This window comes from Chiloscyllium punctatum, chromosome 2 (assembly GCF_047496795.1).
Source record: "Chiloscyllium punctatum isolate Juve2018m chromosome 2, sChiPun1.3, whole genome shotgun sequence".
NCBI classification, from domain to species: Eukaryota; Metazoa; Chordata; class Chondrichthyes; order Orectolobiformes; family Hemiscylliidae; genus Chiloscyllium; species Chiloscyllium punctatum.
Window position 1 is genome coordinate 123,183,844 of NC_092740.1, and position 25,554 is coordinate 123,209,397.

At 39.8% G+C, this 25,554-nt stretch overlaps 1 protein-coding gene across 3 annotated transcripts in view; it reads right to left on the reverse strand.

Annotated features, from left to right (window-relative positions):
* LOC140488183 (uncharacterized protein KIAA1958) overlaps positions 1-25,554 on the reverse strand; it is a 114,236-nt gene that overhangs the window by 37,166 nt on the left and 51,516 nt on the right. The window contains exon 3 of one of the 3 annotated variants that reach the window (XM_072588077.1): positions 1,542-8,332. The exons of 1 other annotated variant lie outside the window; for it this stretch is intronic. In XM_072588077.1, the coding sequence (XP_072444178.1) occupies positions 7,293-8,332 (1,040 nt within the window). In that variant the 3' untranslated portion in view covers positions 1,542-7,292. Of the gene's footprint in view, positions 1-1,541; positions 8,333-25,554 lie in introns of those variants that run through there. One more of the 3 variants, XM_072588068.1, reaches the window with a different exon arrangement.

A 25,554-nucleotide genomic window follows, 5' to 3' on the forward strand; every position in this document is an offset into this window, starting at 1 on the left:
ACATCATCTCAGCTGGATCTCAATGTAGTACTGGGGATGTGCTGCACAAGATTGCAGTGATGTGTCCAAACTCGCACTACAGAAATGATTGTATAATTGTGTTACAGATGTGATTGCCTAATTGTGAAACTGATCATGTTTCATATAAATGATTGTCTACACAACAACACAGGCAGACAATTTGCCTAAAATATCATTCCTTTGAGAGGAATGCAACAGTGTACCTGTCGAGATCTGATGTGTAGGCTGTCTCTGAAATAATTTTCAAAGTTCTGTTCTCAACTATTTCACAACTTTTCATTTTTCTTTTAGAATTGATGCCACACATAATAGAAGCTCCAGGAAACCATAATCTAATAATCACTGAAGTGTTAATCAAAGAGACAGAATGGGAGTTCAGAACTAGAGGGCATAGATTTAGGGTGAGAGGAGAAAGATACAAAAGAGACCTATGGGGAAATGTTTTCACACAGAGGGTGGTACGTATTTGGAATGAGCTGCCAGAGGAAGTGGTGGAGGCTAGTACAACTGCAACATTTAAGACGCAGTTGGATGGGTATATGAATAGGAAGGGTTTGGAGGAATATGGGCTGGGTGCTGGCAGGTGGAACTAGATTGGGTTGAGATATCTGGTCAGCATGGACGGGTTGGACCGAAGGGTCTGTTTCCATGCTGTACATCTCTATGACTCTAAGTCCAACAGTGTCAATGTGCACACCTGCAGATGGTTCTAGGTCACCACCTTGAATGATAGCCTGTGTTGGGAATGTAACTCGGCTTTTACTGAAATAGTCATCGAATCATCACAACGTATAGCAAATGCCTTGTGGCTAATCAAGTCTGTAATGATAAAAAAAACTACTCTAAATCTGGGCTCGTCCCACTTTTCAGCAGCTGGCACACAGCTCTGAATGCTATGCCATGAAGTGCTGATCCAAGTGGTTTTACAAGGTTGTGATGCATCCCACCTCTACTATCTTCCCCGCCGTGCATTCCAGATTCTCAACATCTTTTGGGTGAAAAATAATTCCTTTAATCCCCTCTAAATCTCTTGCCTTTCACCGCAAGATTTTGCCCACTTGTTACTGACCATTCAACGAGAGGTACAGCTGCTTTCTATTCACCCTATCCATTCTCCTCATAATCTGACACACCTCAATCAGGTACCCGCTAAGCCTTCTCTGCTCTAAAGAAAACAACCCAAGCTTATCCCAGCCTTTCTTCATAGCTAAACTACTTGATATTCATCTATAGAATCCTGACAGCATGTGATGATCGGTGTCAGAATTATATTATTTAGATATGTATTCCCTCTATTCTACAATTACCAAATGGCTGGGTGCAAATGTTGTGCGGAAGGTTCCTATCTGATAACAGTAACATCAGTTAAACTTGTAAAACACTTCAGGTAACTGCAAAGTGCTTTGGGGAGCTTACTTGTCATGAAAGGTGCTATATATAAAGTGCAATATTGAAAACCCATAGCTTGATTTAAATATTGCAATAAAATAAACTGGATCCCTACCCACATTTGAATAAAACTGGATTGTAAACACTAAAGAAGTCACTGTGATCGAAGAAGTTGAAAAACATTGAATATTGTAGATTTGAATAGAAGATAGCTCATGCAAATCGAAAAAAAGGATTATGAAATAAAGGACATTTAATCAACAACACAGCATTTCCATTCTTTTTATTTCTGATCCTTCAAACAAGCCACATCCAAAATGTATAATTTGTTATCGTCAATGATATTTCTGATGACATGACACATAGACACAAGATGCCTTTGTAATCCTCAGCTGCAGATTCTTAGCCCAGAGGCACAACATTAAAATAAACTAAAAACTAGCCAAGTGCAGAACACATTGTGATTTATTCATTTATTATCTGGCAACTAATTCAATTTCTACATACAGAGGAAACTCAGAAATAGCATGCAGCAATCAAACAGACAATCATCAACAACTTTATTAACAGATTAGTTTTGTCTTTTTCTCTCATTGCCATTAGAGCTCTACATATACTTGCAATAAACATCAAATACCAATCAATTCAGTCATATTATGTGGGTCTGAATATGTACAAGACCAAATGTGCAAATGACACCCCCAAGTATCTATTGACACCTTTGCCCACCCCATCGGCCTCCAAATGCATAATACTGAAAAAACCTGAATAATTTAACACAGTCTTTAAAATAATGAAAGCACAAAAAATAAAATCAAACCGTTTAATGCAGAGGTGCCTTAATAAATCAAAACTTCTCAATTATTATGTCAAAGGTTTAGCAGATAGGAGAGGAAAGAAGGAAAAAGAAATTCCAAATCCAGATATTGCTGAAATACATCATTTTGCCCAAGTCCTTCTGCAACCTCTCCTATCCCCACCCTCTGACAAACAACTTTATGATCTTGAACAAAGAATATACGGAAGCCAGCAAATCAAAGCCTTTTTCACAGTTTTATTTTTGGTTTACCCCACACAGCAACAAATCAAACAACCAATGAAAGAATTGATTGGTGAAGTCTAAATATACACAAAGGCTCTTCAAAATCAGTAACTGATTATTAGCAGCAAATGTTAACATTAAAAAAAACAAGTAAATTAGAGCACCTACTAAACATGCTTAGTCTGCACTGGAACAATATCATTTGAATACAAAATGCATAGAGATTTGCATGTTTTTGGCATGACAGCAACAGTTCATTTTAACAGAATACTGTTTAAAATTTAGCTTTTTAAACATCAATGATCTCAACATTGCTTAAAAGAGTTATGCCGTGGAGCTTTCCATCTTACACTCATCATGACAAATGATCACACCAATTTATACTTCATGGCAATGTCTGAAACAGACTCAACTTGCCAAAAAAAACTGGCATGCTTTCCTCCTGAAGTAAAAATTGTGATTGCAATTGAAATTTGGCAATCTTGTGTTTGTCCTGATGAGTGCAAGACAAGAAGCTTCATCAAGGTATCTCACTTTCCAGCAATATGAATGATCAGACTTTCTAGAAAATAAAATAAATCACATGTCAGGGTGTAGCTGTAGACCAAAATAGATGCTTTGCAAATAAAATCTCAAGTTCTCCTCAATAACAAAATCTAAGTTGATGATTTTATAAGGTGTATCTTGTTAAATGAATGCTCAGAGTGCAGAATGTACACATTTTGGTTTTGGTGCATTTGTAGTAGAATACTGAATAACATGGTCTTAATTACACTGTAATTTAACTTGGTGAAATAGAAAGACAAAAAGAGCAGAATCAGATTATGGCCAACCAATTTTCACTCCTTCCAGTTATGGATGACAAAAGGAAACATCCTTCCAATATGAAGGTTACCAGTACAAAAACAGCATCGTGGCAAAACACTGAAAATGTGATGTTCTACCGTCTGTGTAGCAGTAGATTTCTGGAGTTCAGTTCATCAATAGAAGTTTCTTAGTTTCAAGCCTAGCTAGCTGCAGTTAGTGGTACAATGTATAAGGGTGTGGTGAATGTGGTGATGCATGGTGAGAATACATTATGGGTATCCAAGGAAGGTGAACTACAACCAAATTCCCTCCCTAATCCTTTCCACCTCTCCTTTCTCCCCAACATATCCTATGTTATCAAAGACTTTGGGCTCTTATCCTAATAACTTTCTATGTAGTTCAGTGACCAATTGTATTTGATAGTCACTTGTGTGAAGTGCCTTGAGATATTTTATTATCTTAAAAGCGCGAGATAAGTAGAAGTTGCTGTTCTCGCAAAGTACCAATCATAGGAAGCCACAAAATAAAACAACCATTTGATTTATCAAATTGAAGTCAGCTCTCTGTAGAGTAATCCAATTTCTCCATTCTATCCTGGTGGCCCTGCTAGTTTATTTTTTTAAAAATGCTGATTAGATGCTATTCCAAAACTATTAATTGTTTCTACTTCCACAAATCTCTGTGGTGGAGATGTCTTGGCCAATACTAACTTCTTGTAAAACAAAAGTTCTTCCTCAAGAGGGAAAAAAACCATTATCTTGTGTAGTGTCCAACAGAGAAACTCAGACAATCAGCCAAACATCTTTCCCGGTGCTTAAAATCATTAATCTTTCGAATTCCTTCTTGTCCCTCTCGAGTCATTAATTCTTTGCTGAAATAGAATTGCCCCAGGCAAGGATTAACCTTGAAGTAACTGTTATTCACTTTTGAGCCATGACAAGTGCCAAATTCTTGGAGGGAACCACAGCTGAACCAGAAGTTTCACTCACCTGACTATTCACACATGAACACAGCCAATAGGAATTGGGCGGGCTAAGAATGAATAATGAGTACCCTGGCCAAATCCATCATCCCACCTCCAATCTTTAACAAAAGAACACTATTGGTCATGATACTGAAATGGATATTTGTTTGCCAAAGATAACGGAGGAATATGGAAATAATGTGGGTAGACAGAGTTAAGATATTGATCAAACATGTTTTAGCTGAATAGCAGAAGAGGTTTGATGAGCCGAGACGCCATGGGGAAAATTCTTAACAGAAAAAAAATGTCCTTTTACTCTCCCACCAGTACTGCCTCAGGCTATCACAGCCCAAATCAGTTGGGACAGGAGGAAAACCAAAAGAAAAATAGTTCAACAGTATAAAAATCATTAAATGTCAAAAATTAAAAGGACAGAAAAACAGTGAGTTTACAAAGGCAAGTCAGAAAATTGTATATCTAACACTGCATTTAATAAAATTTATACAAAAACATAAAACTATGTTGAATAATATTTTTTGTCAATTATTTTACTTCAGGCAGTGATTTTAACATTTCACAGTATTCTAAAGAACTTCCAACCTAGGTTGAAACAGAGAACCATTAACAACAAGCATCAAAAAACAAGGTTATATTAACCTTTGAGCACTGAAAAAAATCTATTTGACCCTTCAAGATATACATATCACATTGTAGAACATGATTTAGAGGAGCCAGTGTTGGACTGGTGTGGACAAAGTTAAAAATCACACACCAGGTTATAGTCCAACAGGTTTATTTGGAAGCACTAGCTTTCGAAGCATTGCTTTGAAAGCTAGTGCTTCCAAATAGACCTATTGGACTATAACCTGGTGTTGTGTGATTTTTAACATTGTAGAACATGTTTGAGTAAATGCACTGCAAAAATCAGAAAGGTGTAGATCACAACTTTGCACACATTTGTAATACTCATGAAACATAATACTCATGGTTTTATTAAAGTTTTGGTGCACAGATGCTCAATGGGTTAAATTAGCCTAATGCACTAATTTCTATATATTAGCATTTGATTTTTTGTTAAAAAAGTACCTAACAGTCACCTTGTTAATATATCTCTGCATATTGTTAAAGTAATAAACTCTGTGTGAATAGGAAGAAACAGCTCAGTTTAACAAACTCAAAATTTACGTTTTTTTCCTATAGAAAGTAAAATTTTTGAACCATTAATTTAGAGGTGCGTGCACATGAAGGCACAGAATTTCAACAACCTTTCTTTCCGCCAGCTTTAGAACTGCTCAATCCTTTTAACTGGAACAACCTGGCAAATTGAGCTGAACTTATTTACACACTCTCCTTCATTCTCACGGGTTCTTCACATTTCCCCAACCCCACCCCACATCCACACTTGCCTTGCTCCAGAGAAAGCGCTATAGTAGGTAACAGTATCCTGCACAGAAATCTACTTAATATGCATTTCGTGGAACTAGATCATTAAAACAGGAGGGCTACACAATGCAATCCTTCTTTAGTATGAACACAGCCTCCATTGCTAAATTTCAGACCAGACTTAGCTTATGTACGTTTCTAAAATGGCGTCCCAACAACTATTAGTACTTGTGTACAAGCAGCCATATACAAATATCCTAATTACAAACCATCATCTACAAAAACTAAAATAAATATGATGACATATAAAATCTATAACACCAATTAAAGTAACTTTCAAAATACAAAATCAAAGTGAGAGTAGAATTTCACAAGCAACGTTAATGTATACAAGAGCCTAACGTGATACAACTTGAACAGACAAGAAACTGTGCATTTGCAACACAAGGGTTAATCAGGACTGTAATTATTTTTCCTCAGTATTAAGACAACATGCTCAGTAACTGGAGGATGCAAGCTTAAAGGTTTTAGCTAGAGTGCTGTACAATTATCAGGTGACCAAAATAATTAGACCCACCTGTGTTTGGCCAGGTTAACAATTCTGTCCTCTAACACACCCTGATCAGTGTTTCCCACTCAAAGTAATTTGAATCGATCAGCAGGATACAATATGGATTTTACAGGCCCATGATAACAGGTCCTCAAACACCAAATACATTTAAGTATAGTTACAATTCATAAAAAATAAATCCTAATTGTTAAATTTTCCTTACTAATTCTTTTTAAATTAGTTGGGAAAATAGATAAACAATTCTGTACAAGATCTAAGAGCCAACTAATTGCTCCTTGGTGTGTGCGTGTGTGTATGTAATATATATATTTTATATATATACACACACACACAAAAAAGAATTGGCTTGGCCAAAGAGAGAAGATGCACAAACAAACTGAATTTACATGCAGATGAAAGACTCAGGACAGCAAGAGTGTAATTGCCATTATCTGCAGTTAAGGATGCAACACAGTCAGTATATGGCAGTACAGTCGATATAAGGGTGATGATACTGAGAGAAGAAATAGTTTGAAACAGCACACAGTTAACATTGGATAGAAGAGTTAATATTGCAGCTACGAAAAAGAGGCTTCTCACTTTGGGATCCAAGGCAGGTTTGTCCAAAAATATTACTTCTCACCTTGCCAACTTAAAAAAAAAGAGTGAATAAGAGAAAAAGGCAGAATTTCTCTCACTCTGTGAGAATGCTGAGTACCTATGTCATTTTGCTACAGAAAACCAACAAAAAAAATGCACATTTTGCAAAGCTCAATGGGAAAGTGATAGTTCTTAAGAGTTACAAGGAGAGATTGAAATGAAACCACGGTTTGTTTTAAACACTGTTTCTAGACTTCTAGAATTTCAACAACTATGTTTTACTTTGTGGTATCTATAGATCTGCTTGTAAAAAGAGCTTCTTAGACCAAAATCTGGGTACATTTTGTTTCAAAAGAGAGTGCGTCATAAAATCATCATTAAGCTGAAGTTTGGATCGTTGGAGTTTTGATGTGCCCTTTCACACGCTGCTTTTAAAAACTTGAACTATCAGTGGCTAAGGAATAATTAGATTGTATAAAAGAGTGAGACAACATGGAGAATATTAAAAATAATTTGAAAAACCCAAATATATTTCATCAAGCTGTATCAGAAGAAGAGTCAAAAGAGCCAGAGATGATGAAATTGCTTGTGTTGTTGAGACCTGACATTGATTGGGCAGCCTGCTGGCTGAGATTGTTACATATTAGCACCAGCTGGTTGCTTTGTGCCTCAGACAGAGAGCTGCAGCTCTGGTAAACACTAAAGTTAGTCTTTCTCCCAGGGATATTCCCCTTCTCACACATGGTTTTAACCATTTTTGAAAGCTTATTCTTTCCAAGGGATTGGCTGTTGTACCAGTAAAGTGCAGCAAGGTTGCAGACTGGCTTGATGGACAGATAGAAGGGGGCATCTTCATAACGCATAGCTGGAGGGCGTCTTTGAGCATACTCCTTGTAGTCCTGTACTGGACATGTCTGTGGAGAATGTGGCGTGGCGTAAATTCTGCACTCTGTTCCCGCTCTCCGGCTCTTCCCTTGTGCATCAGAGCTGTCAATGATTTCCCACTCCAGGTACTCCAAGCCTGTCTCTGTTACGTGCAACCTGATATCCCCCCATTTCAGTGTGGAACTGTGGAACCCAGCACAATGCCCAAACGCCTTAGTGTTGTTTAGCCACACAAGATTGAGCAGTCCCTCAGGATTGTATCGGCTCAGCAAGCCTCGCTTACGTAGGATAAGCTCATCAGCAAAGGTGAGTTTCATTGACTTATGAGGCTTGTTCCCCTTCCCTTTGCCTCTCAACTCAAGCTGTTTCTGTTTCAGTGCTTCTTGAGAGCGCCTGAATTCTTTATCCCTTGTTATGCTGAACCCATATTTGTATTCCTTTAAGTACCTTTCAAGTCCACATTGATAGTTAGCCAAACTGTTGGGTTCGTACTCTGAGCCATCTTTCTGCCTGGCATCCACAAAGAATGAAGCTAGGTAGGCATCAAGTTCCGTGCATGGTATAATTTGGATTTCCCGGTTTTCATGTGGGTATTTGGAAAGGAGGAACTCTTTGAAGTTTCTCAGTGCAGTCAAGGTGCTTCGCACGGTTTTCTCATTCTGTTGACCCTCGCAGCCTCTTTCTTCATTTTCTAAGGGGGAGGAGAAAGAAAAAAATATATAAGCTGCACATAAAGTCAGTCAAAGCTAAATTTCAATTTCGCAAAGGTCATTGGAAAACGATATTACATACCTGTCTCAGGTTTCAAAAGCCAACTTCAATTTCACAAATGACGTAAAAGATTAAGACAAAAGAAAATATCAAAACCAGGTCGTCATGTTAAAACTGCACTCTTGGTGCAGCGGAGTTGGTGTGAGAGATTAGAGATCAAGCACAGACTGTCTCAGAACAAAGGCAGCAAGCCAACATTCCTCAATATGATACTGCTGTAAAATGCCCTATACTTTACATCTACAAGTAGGTGTTGAAAGCAATGCAATAGTAGACAGGATTCTCAAATACAGATGCAACAAAATAATATACAAGCTATCTACATTATCGAGACTAGTTAGCAAATGGACCCATTGTCACTTAAATAAATTAAGTGATGATACCTGGAATTGTAGAAATAATATACCACACCGAGCATGATCCTCATCCTTTCTGCCAATTAACCAAATAATCACTGCTGTTTCTGAATTTGACCTGAGTTGATTGATGGAAAGTACTTTGCAGGACAAAACAGTTCATATTTCTCCAACCTATGTAGTAAACAGAGCAAACATTTTGACCTACATAAGACCAGGGTCAAATATTGATAGCTGCAGGTCAGTCACTGGTAGATTGAGTGGTTTTAGCAATGCACTAATAACAGCAAGAATATGGAATATTTAGACTGACATGTACCTGGCGTGTGTTTTTTTTCTCAAACTAGCACTAGCATGCCAAGCAAACGGTGATAACACGAACCTGGCTTGCCATACATCATACGTTTCTATAGACTGAACAAAGCATTGAATTGAAGTCACTTTCACAGATGCATGCACTTATCTACACATTATACACACTATGTTTATACCATTGCAAAGAAAATAAACTTGTGAGATCTAACTTTACAAGACACATCACAAATGCTGAGATCTGACCACTACACCTTAAGCCTATATATACTAAAGACTATGAAGAGTAGACCTAAAGTGAACGACATCCAAACAAACAACTTTTAGCTTTCTATATCTAGAAGAGCTCTTGTACACAACTGAACTGTTCTTTTCCCTGTCACCAAATCATCTATGTTTTTTTTTGTCTATTAACCACCACCAGTAAATCATCCAAGTTTTCTGAATGATTGATTGACCTGTTAAGGGCAATACAGACCATCAAAGGTGAGGGAGAGGGAAGGAGAGAAGGAGGGGTCAAAATCAAAAGGGAATTGGAAGGGGAGATCATACAACTTTCAGCCATTTAATTGAATAGTAGCACTTAAGTAGACACATGTCTAAACCGTGCTAATAGGGTTAGCTCAGCTCTTGTTTCTGAGCCAAAGAAGGGCACTCATCCTATTGTAGTTTTTGTGACCTATTTGCTTTGCTCCAGTTGGTGTAATAAACTCAAGTGAGTAACTGCACATTGTGTGTATTTATTAACAGAGTAGAAGGAGCCTTTGGACTGAAAAGTTGGCGATACAGTTAGATACAATGATATACAGGGGTCAGAGCTTGTGGATGCATAGTGGCAAAATTGTGGGGGTGGCGGGGGGGGGGGAAAAGAGTTAAAGAAGAGAGCAGTATAAAAGATTTGAGACAAACAGCTGATAAAAGCAAGAATTTTTTAAAAATATTCTGACAAACACAGCAGTAGATCTGACCAGATGGTTGCAGTATTGAGTCATTACAGCTACCTGGTTTTGAATGATGTCAAAACATACACTAGGTTTAATCAGTTCAAAGTAATCTGCAAAGTCAAATGACAAAAACAGAAGTGTTTATTCCTCTTGTACTGCTTTGTGGTATTGGTTTCTTTCTCTATCAAGTACAAATAAATTCAAAACTAGATTCACTGTGAGAAATGGAGGCAGCCAAGCTATTACATTCGCATGAAAGTATCTAATACTGGTAACCTTTAACTAAAGTAAATATTAAATACTGGGGTTACAGTAACAAGGGGATAATCTTACTGGACAATTAATCTACAAGATCAGGGAACTTCAAGCCAATTCATGAAATGAATCTGGTATTCAAGCAAAAATTAACATCAGCGATAGTAACTGACAACTGGACTGTCTCAAAAGCTCATCTTATGAAATGAAAATCTGCTGTCCTCACTTCACTTGGCTGATGTGATTCCAGACCACAAACTTGAAAATGACTCTTCACTGTCCTTTAAGATGGTATAGTAAGCCACTCAGATTTATCGAGAGATGCCACAGAAAGAACGAAGCAGCTTTCGATGCTCAGCAAAAATATCAATTTAGTCCTCAGTTTATACCACATTAAGCGTTATTCCATTTTCACAGTGGCGCATGTTTGTGACCTGTTCCATTGAAATGCACCTTTGTTTCTGACACCATATCAGGCGTGGCTGGCAGACAGAAGGGCATGGAGAAAGAGTGACAAAGGCAGGGTGAGCTGCAGTGCTCACTCGGATAGCAGTCATTAACATCTGCACTCGAGAGAGAGACAGAAGACCTGTGACAGCAGTCTAATTTTAACTTGTACAGTATATCTGTTACATGTAGTATATTACTTTAGCCTGCAAAGTTATTTCAGTTAAGAAGACACAGTGCCGCACCTACTTCAAAATCAGATTACAGTGCAGCATTTGAACTTGTCCATTGGTTTTCCCAGGCAAGAAAGGATCTGAGGGGTCTAACTAGAGATTTAACATAGTTTGTCACAGGAATTCAATAATTCACTTAAAATTATTTTACTTAAAGTAGTATTTTCCAGGGACATAATATGAATTTGAAGTATACCATATATGATCGCTTGGGAAGCTTTAAGAAAAGTAACCACGTCTTGCTTAAGTGAGCTATGCCCCCAGTATTTAGCATTTCTTCAGAAATAAAGGTGAGCAGTCAAAGTGTATTTTCATTTGAATTAAATAGTTTGGCTTCCCCTCCTCCCTTTCCATTTCTGAGGGTGAATCTGATTTTCAATGCAGTATATTATAGCAGACATCATGATTCTTCCCTCTGTCACAGTGTAACTGACGCTGTACCCACCGTACACCTACAGTTACTTCTCATTCATTTAATTAATTACAACTTAATAAACATTTCAGCAGGTTAATAGGCTACCCAACAGACTAGAGAAGTATTATTGACCATGAAAAAAAAATCTATGCCAAAAACACAATGTAACAAATCAACCAAAACACGATGACAAGCATCTTCTGTTTCGCCTTAGAGATCCTGAACCACGAAAACATTCCTAGACTTCAGAAGCTGGAATACAACAGTGAAACAGTTGGAGGAAATAGTACTCCCCAGACAAAGGTGAGAATGGAAGAGAAATGCATTAGAAGTGAACTGCTAAGTATCAGTTTTGGAAAATCTGCAAATTAAACCAATATAGTTTGCACCCTTCAGACTGTATAGAAGCAAGATTATACAGGAGTGCAAAAGCGAAAATTTACTGGATAATTAGCGATGGGAAGAGGCAATTATAATTATAAATTATAAACTATAAATGTTTTATAGTAACTTCAGGCTGACCTACTGAACTGTTAAATTAGTGCAGGAAATTTTTTTAAAATGTCCACTTCTTCATTCAGAAATTCATCCCACATGATAGGAGCTACTGCTTGTTGACTTACTAAAGTCAAAGCCTCAAGGAGATAAGAAAAGGGAACTGGGAGAAAAAGTCGCTAGTCAAACAATCACAGTGCATTAAAAATGTTCAAAAAACACAGGAACTGGTTTTGCACTTCAATTTAATGCTAACATGAGTTGTCTGGAGAACTGGATAAACCAGACAGAGTTCCCTTGAACCAAAAGCAAGAAAGCCAATGCAAACATTGGGTATAGTTGGTATGCCCCAGTAGTCCAGACAAGTGATGTTAGCCTGTGCAGCTTAGTGCTTCTTTTTTTAAAAAAAATCATTTTCAGGATGTGGGCATCTCTGCCTGTGCCATAATTTACTCCCCACCCCTAAATGCCCTTGAGGTGAGGGTGGTGTTGAGTGCCACTCAAAACAGCCAAACACTGTGGGGTTTAGGAACACCAATGCTATAATAAGAAGGGAATTGAAGAATTTTGACCCAACAACTGTCAATGCTAGAATGCAGGTCTCTTTAAGATTAAGCCAAAAGAGCTCCAGAATGATTGACAGAAAGTGATACATACAGGACTTTGTAGTAAAGAACAGCCTTCTTTAAGGTTCTTGTGATGTAGTATCTCTATCTCTCCGCACCAGAAGGCCCACATTCAAGTCCCACCTGTTTGAAAATAAAAGCTGGGTTCTTCCATTTGTGATTTCCACTGATGACAAAACAAAGGAATAACCAATGTGTGAAGGAGCAAAGTCAATCCAATGCACAACAGATGGGTCCCCAAATTCAAAATCCTGAAGAACTTTATCAACTGTAACATAAAAATATTTCAGAGGTTTCTGTCTTTGAATCATACATGCCTTCCATGCAGTACAGAAAATTACACTACGGGGGCGGGGGGGGGGGGGGGGGGGGTGGGGGGTAGGGGAAGAGCGGGGTGTCAACTGTGCCATCCACAATGAAATGGTAAGAAATCATTCACGAGGGGCCAGGAAGCACCAAACTCCACTTCCACATTTCAGATTAGGCACTAACTTTCCACATGGTCGTCCTCAGATGCTTATGTAAATATTGCTGAATCGTATAAATTGGAACAAATAAAATGTTGAACAGCTTAATGAAAAAGAGCTGGGTTCTCGAGATCTTGAGGTGCACTGACAGAGTTTATAGCTCTGGACTAGAAAGTCCAAGTGCCAACTGACCCAGAAATGTGTCATAACATATTCAAACAAGTTGATTTAACAAAAGAGAGTTGGGATCATCCCCAACTAGATTGGCATCTGGACAGGGAAAGTATCCAGGAATTGGAATTGGCAGATTAACAACAAAATCCTTGGAAATCACAGACTACAAGTCTGTGAAGCAGCAACAATGAAGGAACAGCAAAGTAATTCCAATTCAGGATAGTGTGCGCCTTGAAGGAGAAGTTGCAAATGGTGGCATTTCAAAGAATTAACTGCCCTTACATAAAACAAATTGCTGGAGAAACTTAGCGAGTCAGGCAAAATCTGTGGAGAGAAAGCAGAGTTGATATTTCAGAGTGCAATGACCCTTTATCAGAGTATATATTTCGATTGGTCATGACCTTTTAGGGGATAGATGTTTGGAAGATGCTGTCAGAAAAATCTTGGTGAGCTGTTGCAGTGCATCTTGTAGATGGTACACAATGATGTGTCTGTGGATTGGTAGTGCGGGGAGGAGATAAGGTGTCAATCAAGTGAACAGCTTTGTCCTGAATGATATTGAGTTTTGAGTGCTGTTGGAGCTGCGCACATCCAGGCAAGTGGATGAGATGTGACGTATTTATGGTGACAGGCATTGGGGAGGCAGGTAGAGTTGCTCAGCCTATGACTTAATCTTTGAGCCATATTATGTACATATGTCTTATTAAGTTCCTAATCAATGGTAATCCTCAGGATGTCACAAGTGGAAGATTCAGTGGTGGTAGTGCCATGGAAAGTCATGGGGTGATGGTAAGATGTTCATTGCCAGTACTTTGGTGGCACAAAGCTAATTTCCCACTTATCAACTGCAACAAAAAGGATTCTGGGTAATCCAAGATGGAGGACTGGAAAAAATTGTGGCTGTAAGAGCTGCTCCCCTTTTGAGGTATTTTCGGTGTTGGAGGCGATTTCCTCGAATTTCAGGAGCAGTAACTACTGTTTTATAAGCTGTTGCATTGTTTTGAAACTTTGAGGGGAAAAATATCAAAACAATGGCACATAAAAGGAGGAAGACAGACAAAGGCAGCAACCATATGGTCAGAGAAAGTAACCTACACTACTGTTTGACATAGCAATGAACCTGTACAGTTACTGCCATTGCTGTTTGAATTCAAATACCTCTGGACACTGGAAAAACTAACAAACAACAAAATTCACAGCTGACCTTGGAGTAACCTGTGTGAGAAAGTTCATACCAAAATAGATAACTGCATAGTTTTTAAGTATAAACTTGCTGTAAATCTGCAATAGTGAGTAGAGTGGGTTCTTTTTTGATTATGTGTTTTACGGAGATCTGTCTTTTGATTAAATTTTGAAATTATTAAACATCGGTATTATGTTAGCCTGGAGCATTTTTTTTTAGAGCAATAGGACAGTGCTATTTTCTGGGGCCCGTAGATTGTTAAGAAGCAAAGATGGTCTTTAGTAGAGTTATGTGCAGATGAGGGAGAATTTCCATGTTACTGATGATGATGTCTGCAGTAAGTGTGTGTTTGGTTGTGAATCCTATCAGATTGCATGGATCAGTCTGGCAACAGTTAGCAGCAATAAGGAATTTACAGGAGTTGGGGTTGTGATGGAGGGCATTTATAGGAAGGGAGAAAAACCGCAATACAGTTAGGTAGATGGGTTAACTCCAGAAAAGGGAGGCAGGTAGTCCAACAGTCTCCTGTGGGTATTCCCATCCCAAACAAGTATGCTGTTTTGGAAAACTTGGGGGGATGATGGACTCTCAGAGGAACGTAACACGAACAGCCAACTTTCCGGTACCGACAATGGTTCAAATGTAACAAGGTGTACATTAGGTTCTAAGCAATCGATTGTGTTAGGGGGCTCTCTAATCAGATGTACAGACAGACGTTTCTGCCGCTAGCAGCCAAGAGTCAGAATGGTGTGTTGCCTCCCTGGTGCCAGGATCATGGATATTTTGGAGAGGGTGCAGAATGTCCTCAAAAGGGGAGAGAGGCCAGCAGGAGGTCATTGTACACATTGGATCTGACAAAATCAGAAGGGGAGAGGATGAGATTCTGAAAGTAGAGTATAGAAAGTTAGGCAGGAATTTAAAAAGAGGTCCTCGAGGTTAATAATATCTGGATTACTTCCAGTGCTACAATCAAGTGAGGGTAAGAATAGGAGGATAGAACAGATGAATGCATAGCTGAAGTGCTGGTGCAGGGGAGTAGGGTTCACATTTTTGGATCATTGGAATCTCTTCTGGGATAGAAGTGACTTGCACAAGAAGGATAGATTGTACCTGAATTGGAACGGGATTAATATACTGGCAGGGAGATGGTGGAGTGAGAGTGTGAGTGTGTGAGTGAGAGAGACAGAGAGAGAGAGAGAGAGAGAGAGAGAGAGACAGAGAGAGAGAGAGAGAGAGGGAGACAGAGAGAGAGACAGAGAGGTGGGACCCAGGCAGACAGAGAGGAAAGAGATCAATCTGAGACTGGTACAGTTGGGAAAAGGAACGAGTCAAACAGTCAGGGCAGGCAGTGACAAAGCAGAGAACAAGGTACGACTGATTAAGTTAAACTACATTTATTTCAATGCAAGAGGCCAAACAGGGAAGGCAGATGAACTCAGGGCATGGTTAGGAACATGGGACTGGGATATCATAGCAATTATGGAAACACGGCTCAGGGATGGGCAGGACTGGCAGCTGAATGTTCCAGGATATAAATACTATAGAAAGGAGAGATTGGGGGCAAGAGAGGAGGGCGAGTGGCATTTTTGATAAATGATAGCATTATGGCTGTTATTACGGAGGATATTCCTGAGAATGCATCTAGGGAAATTATTTGGGTGCAAGTGAGAAATAAGAAAGGGATGATCAATTTATAGAGATTGTATTCTTGTCCCCCCCCTAGTAGTATGTGGGAAATTGAGAAATAAATTTTTATGGAGACCTCAGCTATCTGTAAGAATAATCGGGTGGTTATGGTAGGGGATTTTAACTTTCCAAGCATACACTGGGATTGCCATTGTTAAAGGTTGAAATGGAAAGGAATTTGTCAAGTGTGTACAAGAAATTTTACAGATTCAGAATGTGGATATACCTACGAGAAAATCTGCAAAATTTGATCTACTCTTGGGAAATATGGCAGTGCAGGTGAGTGAGGTATCAATGGGGAAGACTTTGGGGCCAACGACCATAATTCTATTAGTTTTAAAATAGTGATGGAAAAGGATAGAGCGGATTTAAAGGTTGAAATTCTAAATTGGAGGAAGGCTAATTTTGATGGTTTTAGGCAAAAACTTTCAAAAGCTGACTGGGAACAGATGTTCACAGGTAAAGGGACAGTTGGAAAATGGGAAGACTTCAAAAATGAGACAATGAGAGTCCAGAAATAGTATATTCCTGTTATGGTGAAAGGAAAGGCTGGTAGGCATAGGGAATGCTGGATGACTAGAGAAATTGAGGGTTTGGTTAAGAAGGAGAAGGAAGCACATGTCATGTATAGACAGCAGAAATTGAATGAATCCTTGAGTGAATGAAGAGTAAAAAGGCATACTTAAGAGGGAAATCGGGAGGGCTAAAAGGGGACATGAGATTGCTTTTGCAAATATGGTTAAGGGGAATCCAAATGGATTCTACAAACACATTAAGGACAAAAGAGTAACTAAGGAGAGAATAGGGCCCTTCAAAGATCAGCAAGGCAGCCTGTGTGTGGAACCGCAGGAGAAGGGGGAGATACGAAATGAGTATTTAGAATTAGTGTTTACTGTGGAGAAGGACATGGAAGATATACAATGTGGGGAAATAGATGGTGACATCTTGAACAATGTCCATATTAGAGGAAGTGGAGCTGGAGGTTGTAAAACACACAAAGGTGGATAAATCCCCAGGACCTGACCAGATCATACAGTCATAGAGATGTACATCAAGGAAACAGATCCTTCGGTCCAACGCGCCCATGCCAACCAGTTATCCCAAACTAATCTCGTCCCATTTCCCAGCACTTGGCCCATATCTCTCCAAACCCCTCCGATTCATATATCCATCCAGATGCCTTTCCAATGTTGCAATTGTACCAGCCTCCACCACTTCCTCTGGCAGATCATCCCATACACACACCACTCTCTGCATGAAAATATTGTCCCTTAGGTCCCTTTTAAAACTGTTCCACTCTCACCCTAAGTATATGCCCTCTAGTTCTGGACCCCCTCACCCCAGGGAATGACTTTGCCGACTTATTCAATCTATGCCCCTCATGATTTTATAAACGTCTAAAGGGTCACCCCTCAGCCTCCGACACTCCAGGGAAAACAGCCCCAGTCTGTTCAGCCTCTCCCTACAGCTCAAATCCTCCAACCCTGGCAACTTCCTTGTAAATCTTTTCTGAACCCTTTCAAGTTTCACAACATGCTTCTGACAGGAAGAAGGAGACCAGAATTGCACACAGTATTCCAAAAGTGGTCTCATCAGTGTCCTGTGCAGCCACAACAAGACCTCTCAACTCCTGTACTCAATACTCTGACCAATAAAAGAAAACATACCAAATGCCTTCTTCAGTATCCTATCCCCTTGCGAATCTACTTTCAAAGAGCTATGAACCTGCACTCCAAGGTCTCTTTGTTCAGCAACACTCCCCAGGACCTTATCTTTAAGTGTATAAGTCCTGCTAAGATTTGCTTTCCCAAAATGCAGCACCTCGCATTTATCTAAATTAACCTCTTTTTGCCACTTCTCAGCTCATTGGCTCATCTGGTCCAGATCTTGTTGTAATCCGAGATAACCTTCTTTGCTGTCCACTACACTTCCAGTTTTGGTGTCATCTGCAAACTTACTAACTATGCCTCCTATGCTCACATTCAAATCATTTATATAAATGACAAAGTAGTGGACCCAGCACTCCTTGTGGCACTCCACTGGTCACAGGCCTCCAATCTGAAAAACAACCCTCCACCAATAACCTCTGTCTCCTACCTTTGAGCCAGTTCTGTATTCAAATGGCTAGTTCTTCCTATATTCCATGACAGCGAACCTTGCTCACCAGTCTCCCATGGGGAACCTTGTTGAATACCTTACTGAAGTCCATATCGATCGCATCCACCACTCTGCCTCATCAATCCTCTTCGTTACTTCTTCAAAAAACTCAATCAAGTTCGTAAGACATGATTTTCCACACACAAACCTGTGTTGACTATGCCTTTCCAAATACATGTACATCCTGCCTGTTAGGATTCCCTCCAACACTTGCCCACCACCAACGTCAGGCTCACCGATCCATAGTTCCCTGGCTTTTTCAGACCATCTTTCTTAAATAATGGTACCACGTTAACCAACCACCAGTCTTCCGACACCTCACCTGTGACGATCGATGATACAAATATTTCAGTAAGAGTCCCCAGCAATCACTTCCCTAGCTCCACCCCACAGAGTTCTAGGGTACACTTGATCAGGCCCTGGAGATTTATCCACCTTTATGTTAAGATTAGATTAGATTAGATTACTTACAGTGTGGAAACAGGCCCTTCGGCCCAACGAGGCCACACCGCCCCGCCGAAGCGCAACCCACCCAGATCCATTCCCCTACATTTACCCCTTTTACCTAACACTACGGGCAATTTAGCATGGCCAATTCACCTGACCTGCACATCTTTGGTGCTGTATTTCAAGATATCCAGCACTTGCTCCTCTGTAATAGAGACATTTTTCAAGATGTCACCATCTATTTCCCTACATTCTTTATCTTCCATGTCCTTCTTCACAGTAAACAGTGATGCAAAATACACATTTAGTATCTCCCCCACCTCTTGCAGCTCCATACAAAGGCTGCCTTGGTGATCTTTGAGGGGCCCTATTCGCTCTCCAGTTACCCTTTTGTCCTTCGAAGTATTTGTAAAAACCCTTTGGATTCTCCTGAACCCTGTTTGCCAAAGGTCTCATGTCCCCTTTTTGCCCTCCTGATTTCCTTCTTAAGTATACGCCTACTTCTTTTATATTCTAAGGGTTCACTCAATCTCTCCTGTCTATACCTGACCTGTGCTTCCTTTTTTTTCTTAACAAAACCCTAAATTTCTCAAGTCATCCAAGCATTCCCTACATCTACCAGCCTTTCCTTTCACCCTGACAGGAATATACTTTTTCTGGACGCTCATTATCTCATTTCTGAAGGCTTCCTATTTTCCAGCCATTCCTTTACCTGCAAACATCTGCATCCAATCAGCTTTTAAAAGTGTTTGCCTAATACCATCAAAATTAGCTTTCCTCCAATTTAGAATTTCAACTTTTAGATCTGGTCCATCCTTTTCCATCACTATTTTAAAACTAATAGAATTATGATCACTGGCCCCAAAGTGCTCCCCCACTGACACCTCAGTCACCTGCCCTGCCTTATTTCCCAAGAGTAGATCAAGTTTTGCACCTTCTCTCGTCGGTCCATCCACATACTGAATCAGAAAGTTTTCTTGTATGCACTTAAGAAATTCCTCTCCATCTAAACCCTTAACACTATGGCAGTCCAAGTGTACGTTTGGAAAGTTAAAATCCCCCACCATAACCACCCTATTATTCTTACAGATAGCTGAGATCTCCTTACCAATTTGTTTCTCAATTTCCCGCTGACTATTAGGGGGTCAAGAATACAATCCCAATAAGGTGATCATCCCTTTCTTATTTCTCAGTTCCACCCAAATAACTTGTCTGGATCTATTTCCAGGAATATCTTCCCTAAGATAGCCTTAATGCTATCATTTGTCAAAAATGCCACTCCTTCTCCTCTCTTGCCTCCCTTTCTATCCTTCCTACAGCATTTGTATGCTGGAACATTAAGCTGTCCATCTCTGAGCCCCATTTTTGTAATTGCTATGATAGCCAGTCCCATGTGCCTAACCATGCCCTGAGTTCATCTGCCTTCCTCGTTAGGCCTCTTGCATTGAGATAAATGCAGCCTAATTTAATCAGTCCTACCTTGTTCTCTGCTTCATTCCTGTCTGTTTGACTCACTTCTTTTCTCAACTGTACCAATCTCAGATTGGTCTCTTTCCTCAGTATCTCCCTGGGTCCCCCATCCCGTCCTTATGAGTTTAAATCCTCTCAAGCAGCTCTTGCAAATCTCCCTCCCAATATATTAGTCCCCTTACAATTCAGGTGCAATTCGTCCTACTTGTACAGGTCACTTCTACCCCAGAAGAGATTCCAATGATCCAAAAATGTGAATCCTTCTCCCATACACCAGCTCCTCAGCCATGCATTCACCTGCTCTATCCTCCTATTCCTGCCCTCACTAGCTCGTAGCACCAGGAGTATTCCAGATATTACTACTCTCGAGGACCTCCTTTTTAAATTTCTGCCGAACTTTTTATGTTTTTCCTTCAGATTCTCATCCTTTTTCTTGCCTATGTCATTGGTTCCCATGTGTACAATGACCTCCTGCTGGTCCCTCTCCCCTTTGAGAGCATTCTGCACCCTCTCTGAGACAATCTTCATCCTGGCACCAGGGAGGCAATACACCATTCTGACTTTTGGCTGCTGACTGCAGAAACGTCTGTCTGGACCCCTGACTACAGAGGTCCCAACAGAATCTTTCGCTTAGAACCCGATGTACCCCTTGTTACATTAGAGCCAGACTTGCTACCAGAAACTTGGCTGTACGTGCTACCGTCCCAAGAAAGTCTATCACCCATCATTTTCCAAAGCAGTACACTTGTTTGAAATGGGGATAGCCACAGAAGACTCCTGTACTACCCACCTACCGTTCTTGGAGTTAACCCATCTACCTGACTGTATCTACAGCTTTTCTCCCTTCCTATAACTGCCATCCATCACACCCCCTAGCTCTTCTAAATTCCTCATTGCCTCTAACTGTCATTCCAAACAATCAATTCGATCCGACAGGATAAGCAAACAATATTTATTGCAAATACAATCCTCAGTAACCCTTTAACTCTCCCAAAGTCTCTGCATCCAACAAAAAGAGCATATCACTCTGCTAAAGGCCATCTTTGCTCCTTCACAATCTAGACTCTGTGGGAAGCTAGGGAAGTGATTGCTGGGCCCCTTGCTGAGATATTTGTATCATCCATAGTCACAGGTGAGGTACCAGATGTCTGGAGGCTGGCTAATGTGGTGCCACTATTTAGGAAAGGTGGTAAGGAAAAGACAGGGAACTATAGACCAGCAGGCAAGCTGTTGGAGGGAATCCTGAGGAACAAGATTTACATGCATTTGGATAGGTGAGAACTGATTAGGAATGGTCACCATGGCTTTCTGAGTGGGAAATCATGTCTCACTAACTTGATTGAGCTTCTGGAAGAACTAACAAAGAGGATTGATGAGGGCAAAGTGGTGGATGCGATCTATATGGACTTCAGTAAGGTGTTCAACAAGGTTCTCCATAGGAGACTGGGAAGCAAGTTTGGACCATATAGGATACAGGGAGAACTAGCCATTTGGATATAGAACTGGCTTGAAAATAGAAGACCAAAGGTGGTGGTGGAGCGTCGCCTTTCACACTGGAGGCATGTGACCAGTGGTGTACTGGGGCCACTGATTTTTGTCATTTATTTAATTGTTCGGATATGGACATAGGAGGTATAGTTAGTAAGTTTGCAGATGACACCAAAATTGGAGGTGTTGTGGACAGCAAAGAGGGTTACCTCAGATTACAACAGGATCTTGATCAGATGAGTCAATGGGCTGAGAAGTGGCAGATGGAGTTTAATTTACATAAAGGTGAGGTGCAGCATTTTGGAAAGACAAAACTTAGACACTTAATGGCAAGGTACTGCAGAGTGTTGTTGAACAAAGAGACCTTGGAGTGCTGGGTCATAGTTCTTTGGAAGTAGAGTCGCAGATGGATAGGATAGTGAAGGCAGCGTTTGGCATGCTTTCTTTTATTGGTCAGAGCACTGAGTATAGAAGTTGGGATGTCATGTTATGGCTGTACAAGACATTGGTTAGGCCACTTTTGGAGAATTGTGTGCAATTCTGGTCTCCCCCCTATCAGAAGGATGTTGTGAAACTTGAAAAGGTTCAGAAAAGATTTATAAGGATGTTGCCACGGTTGGAAGATTTCAGCAATAAGGAGAGGCTGAACAGGCTGGAGCTGTTTTCCCTGAAGTGTTGAAGGCGGAGAGGTGACCTTATAGAGGTTTATAAAATCATGAGAGGCATGTATAAGGTAAGTAGACAAAATATTTTCTCTGGGTTGAGGGAGTCCACAACTAGAGGGTATATGTTTAGGGTGAGTGTGGAAATATTTTAAAAGGGACGTAAGGGGTAATGTCTTCACACCAAGAGTCGCTTATGTATGGAATGAGCTGTCAGAGGAAGTAGTGGAGGCTGGTACAATTACAAGATTTAAAAGGCATCTGGATGGGTATATGATTAGGAAGAGTTTAGAGGGATATGGGTCAAGTGCTGACAAATGGGACTAGATTAGATTAGGGTATCTAGTTGGCATGGACGAGCTGGACCGAAGGACCTGTCTCCTTGATGTACATCTCTCTGACTCTATGACCTGGATATTGCCCAGTTCTTGCTGTTTGGACATGGACTACTTCAGTATGTGATAAATGTGAATGGTGATGAACACCGTGGAATCATCAGTGAACATCCCACTTCTGACCTTATATTAGAGGGAAGTCACTGATTAAGTAGCTGAAGGGTTCTGGGCCTAGGATATTACCCTGCAGAGATGCCCTGCAACTGAGTTGACTGACTTTCAACAACCACAACCATATGAGCTGGGTGGAGAGCTTTCCACTCGAGTGCTTCCAACTCCTCAGATTCACAGAGACTTTTGTTTTCTAGGAAAGCTTTGATTCCACACATAGTCAAATGCTGCCTTGATGTCAAAGGCAGTCACCCTCACCTCTCTTCAGTTCAGCTCTTTTGACTTTGTTTGATTCAAGTCTGTAACAAGGTCAGGAGTTGAATGTTTCACCACTTTCTCCTGTGGTGTGACACAAGGAAGATGTCTGGCACTACTGAAATCAAACCAACCTCACCTGAGATGATGCCATATTAGTCATTTTTCAGGGTTAGCCTCAAGTAGTGATGCTTTAACATAGATAGGCCCATGTACACTTATTTGGGAGTCAGCTTCCGCATTCGCTCTGCAGGCACTGAATCAACAGAAATATTTAATTTCAGCCAAGCCTCATCAGGAGAAGCCATGCATGACTGTGACCTATCAACATGCAATTTCCACACAGAATTTCTCAAACCTTCATCTGTCTATTCATCAGTTTTTCAAGTAAATGGGGACCAAAGAGACCGGATTTGTCTAGTTACACTGGACAGCTGATAAGGCTGCTGTAAAGCAGTTTACATTGTTATGTATTTTAAACCGTATGGTTCATTGCCCATTTGCTCTTATTCAATGTCTCACAGGACACAAACACTGTCCCCAATCTTACATATGAGATATATTTCTCTGGCAGTTTTGCATGTTCTGTTTATAATAGTTATGACACAATTAAAACCTAAAATTAAAACATGCATAAAAATATAATTACAGTAAACTGTGCAGCATCTTCATTTTGAGACTTTTTCCAAGCAATCATCGAATTTATATGCTCTACTTATGTCTGTATTAACAGTGTAATGTTTAGCCTGCAGACTGGTGTACGATCCTGTCATACATGGTCCCTGGTAGAAGTGATACTTTTAAGAATAAGACAATGCCCCATTTCAACATCAAACATTCAATAAAGTTCTGAGTATTTTGTTCTTTACAATTGACTACAAAAGCTCCAGTTCTCTATCACATTAAAAAACCATAAAACATGAAATTTCACCATATTCATTTTGGTTCTATTGTGTAAAGATTTAGAATCCAATATCTAAGCATTAGTGGCAACAATGTTAAAACTGGCTGAATGGAATTTAGAGAGATTGCAACATGATGGGTTTCTTGCAATGCAAATCAATAAAAATTCCCAGTAAGATCACAGTGTTACACAAGAGCCAGAGATAAATGGGATTGTGTGTCACAGAATTTGAACATTAACTCATTATGCAGAGCAATTTAAGTTTTGGTTACATTTCATGCTATAAAATGGATGTAAAGGATACTTAGAACGGAGGGAGTTAAATGTTTTGACTGAACTAGGTGGTTAAAAGACTAGAAAATGCCATGATAATGCAACTCACTGTATAAATATTTAAGTGACTGTGCTTTTAAAAAGGCACAATTTAAATCATGCACATTATTGGGGATCAAGAATAACCCCTAGAAAGAAACTACTTAGAATGTGGCCATCAGAGAATATTCTGAGTGAGGTACTGGTGGATTATGAGGATTGACTTCAGTCATAGATTTATTTTCCCTTAAACCACTGATTTGCCACTATATATCTCCTTATTTACAAAGCATTTCTAAATCAAATCTACAACCTGTCAGAGCGCCAAGATTACTCCTTCAATATTCATAATTCACTGATTAAAACAATAAATTACCAAAGGAAGTCTTCATTATGCTCACATACCGCAAACACACCAGAGATAACAGGGCCCAGCACACAAAAGCAACAAAAACATAGACAAGAATAACTGACTGTATTCTATATTAAAGACAAAATTGCATCATACAGAGGAAATGATTAAATACATCAGCTTGATAACTGTTCTTGTAAATAAAGTCAATCTTTATTAAACAATATTGTTATAGTTAATTTGTTACACATTTTATGGTTATTGGTGTTTCTACAGATTTTTATATCGAAACAGATTAGTGTCCCAAGCTTCCTTCCACCTGACTTCAGCTAACTCCAGTAACATATTATTTCTAAAACTCCCTCTTTCCAGACTCTCTTGCCCCATGATTTGGTTTTGTCTGAATTGTCTTCAAAACTTTGATCTGTTCAAGAATGAGCAGGTAGAAACTACACTAGGATTCTCAGGAAGGAACCAAATATTCTTCCAATTTCCCCTTCCTTCCTGATCGATACCTTCTCGCAGTGACAGGGTTGAGATCAATATCTTAGGGAAGGAAGAATATGTGCTGAAGCATGAACTCTAATGAGGATGTGGTTTTATGTGCCTTAGCATTTCTTGGATGCCTAATGGGGTATTGGTCTGCTACATCAGGTTCATTCGCATTAGACACCAATTGTTTCAGATTCCAGGACACCATCTAGATAAATGAGCCATCTCCTGGCAAACAAACTCTTGTCTCTTATCCCAGGAAGAATCACAGGTCCACATAAAACAAAGATTCAGAAAACAAAGCAGGCTGCTGGGATAAGATGACCAGACTGGCAGACTGAACACTGGGAGATGATATCAGGCTACAAAACGTTTGGAATCTAAACTAAATAGATGGCAAATCTTAGTGAACCACATCACCATGAAGGACAATGTTGCTCTCATTCACTTTCCTGAAAGCACTATTGGATATCAACCACAAATCGAAGACGCAGCTTTGCCTCC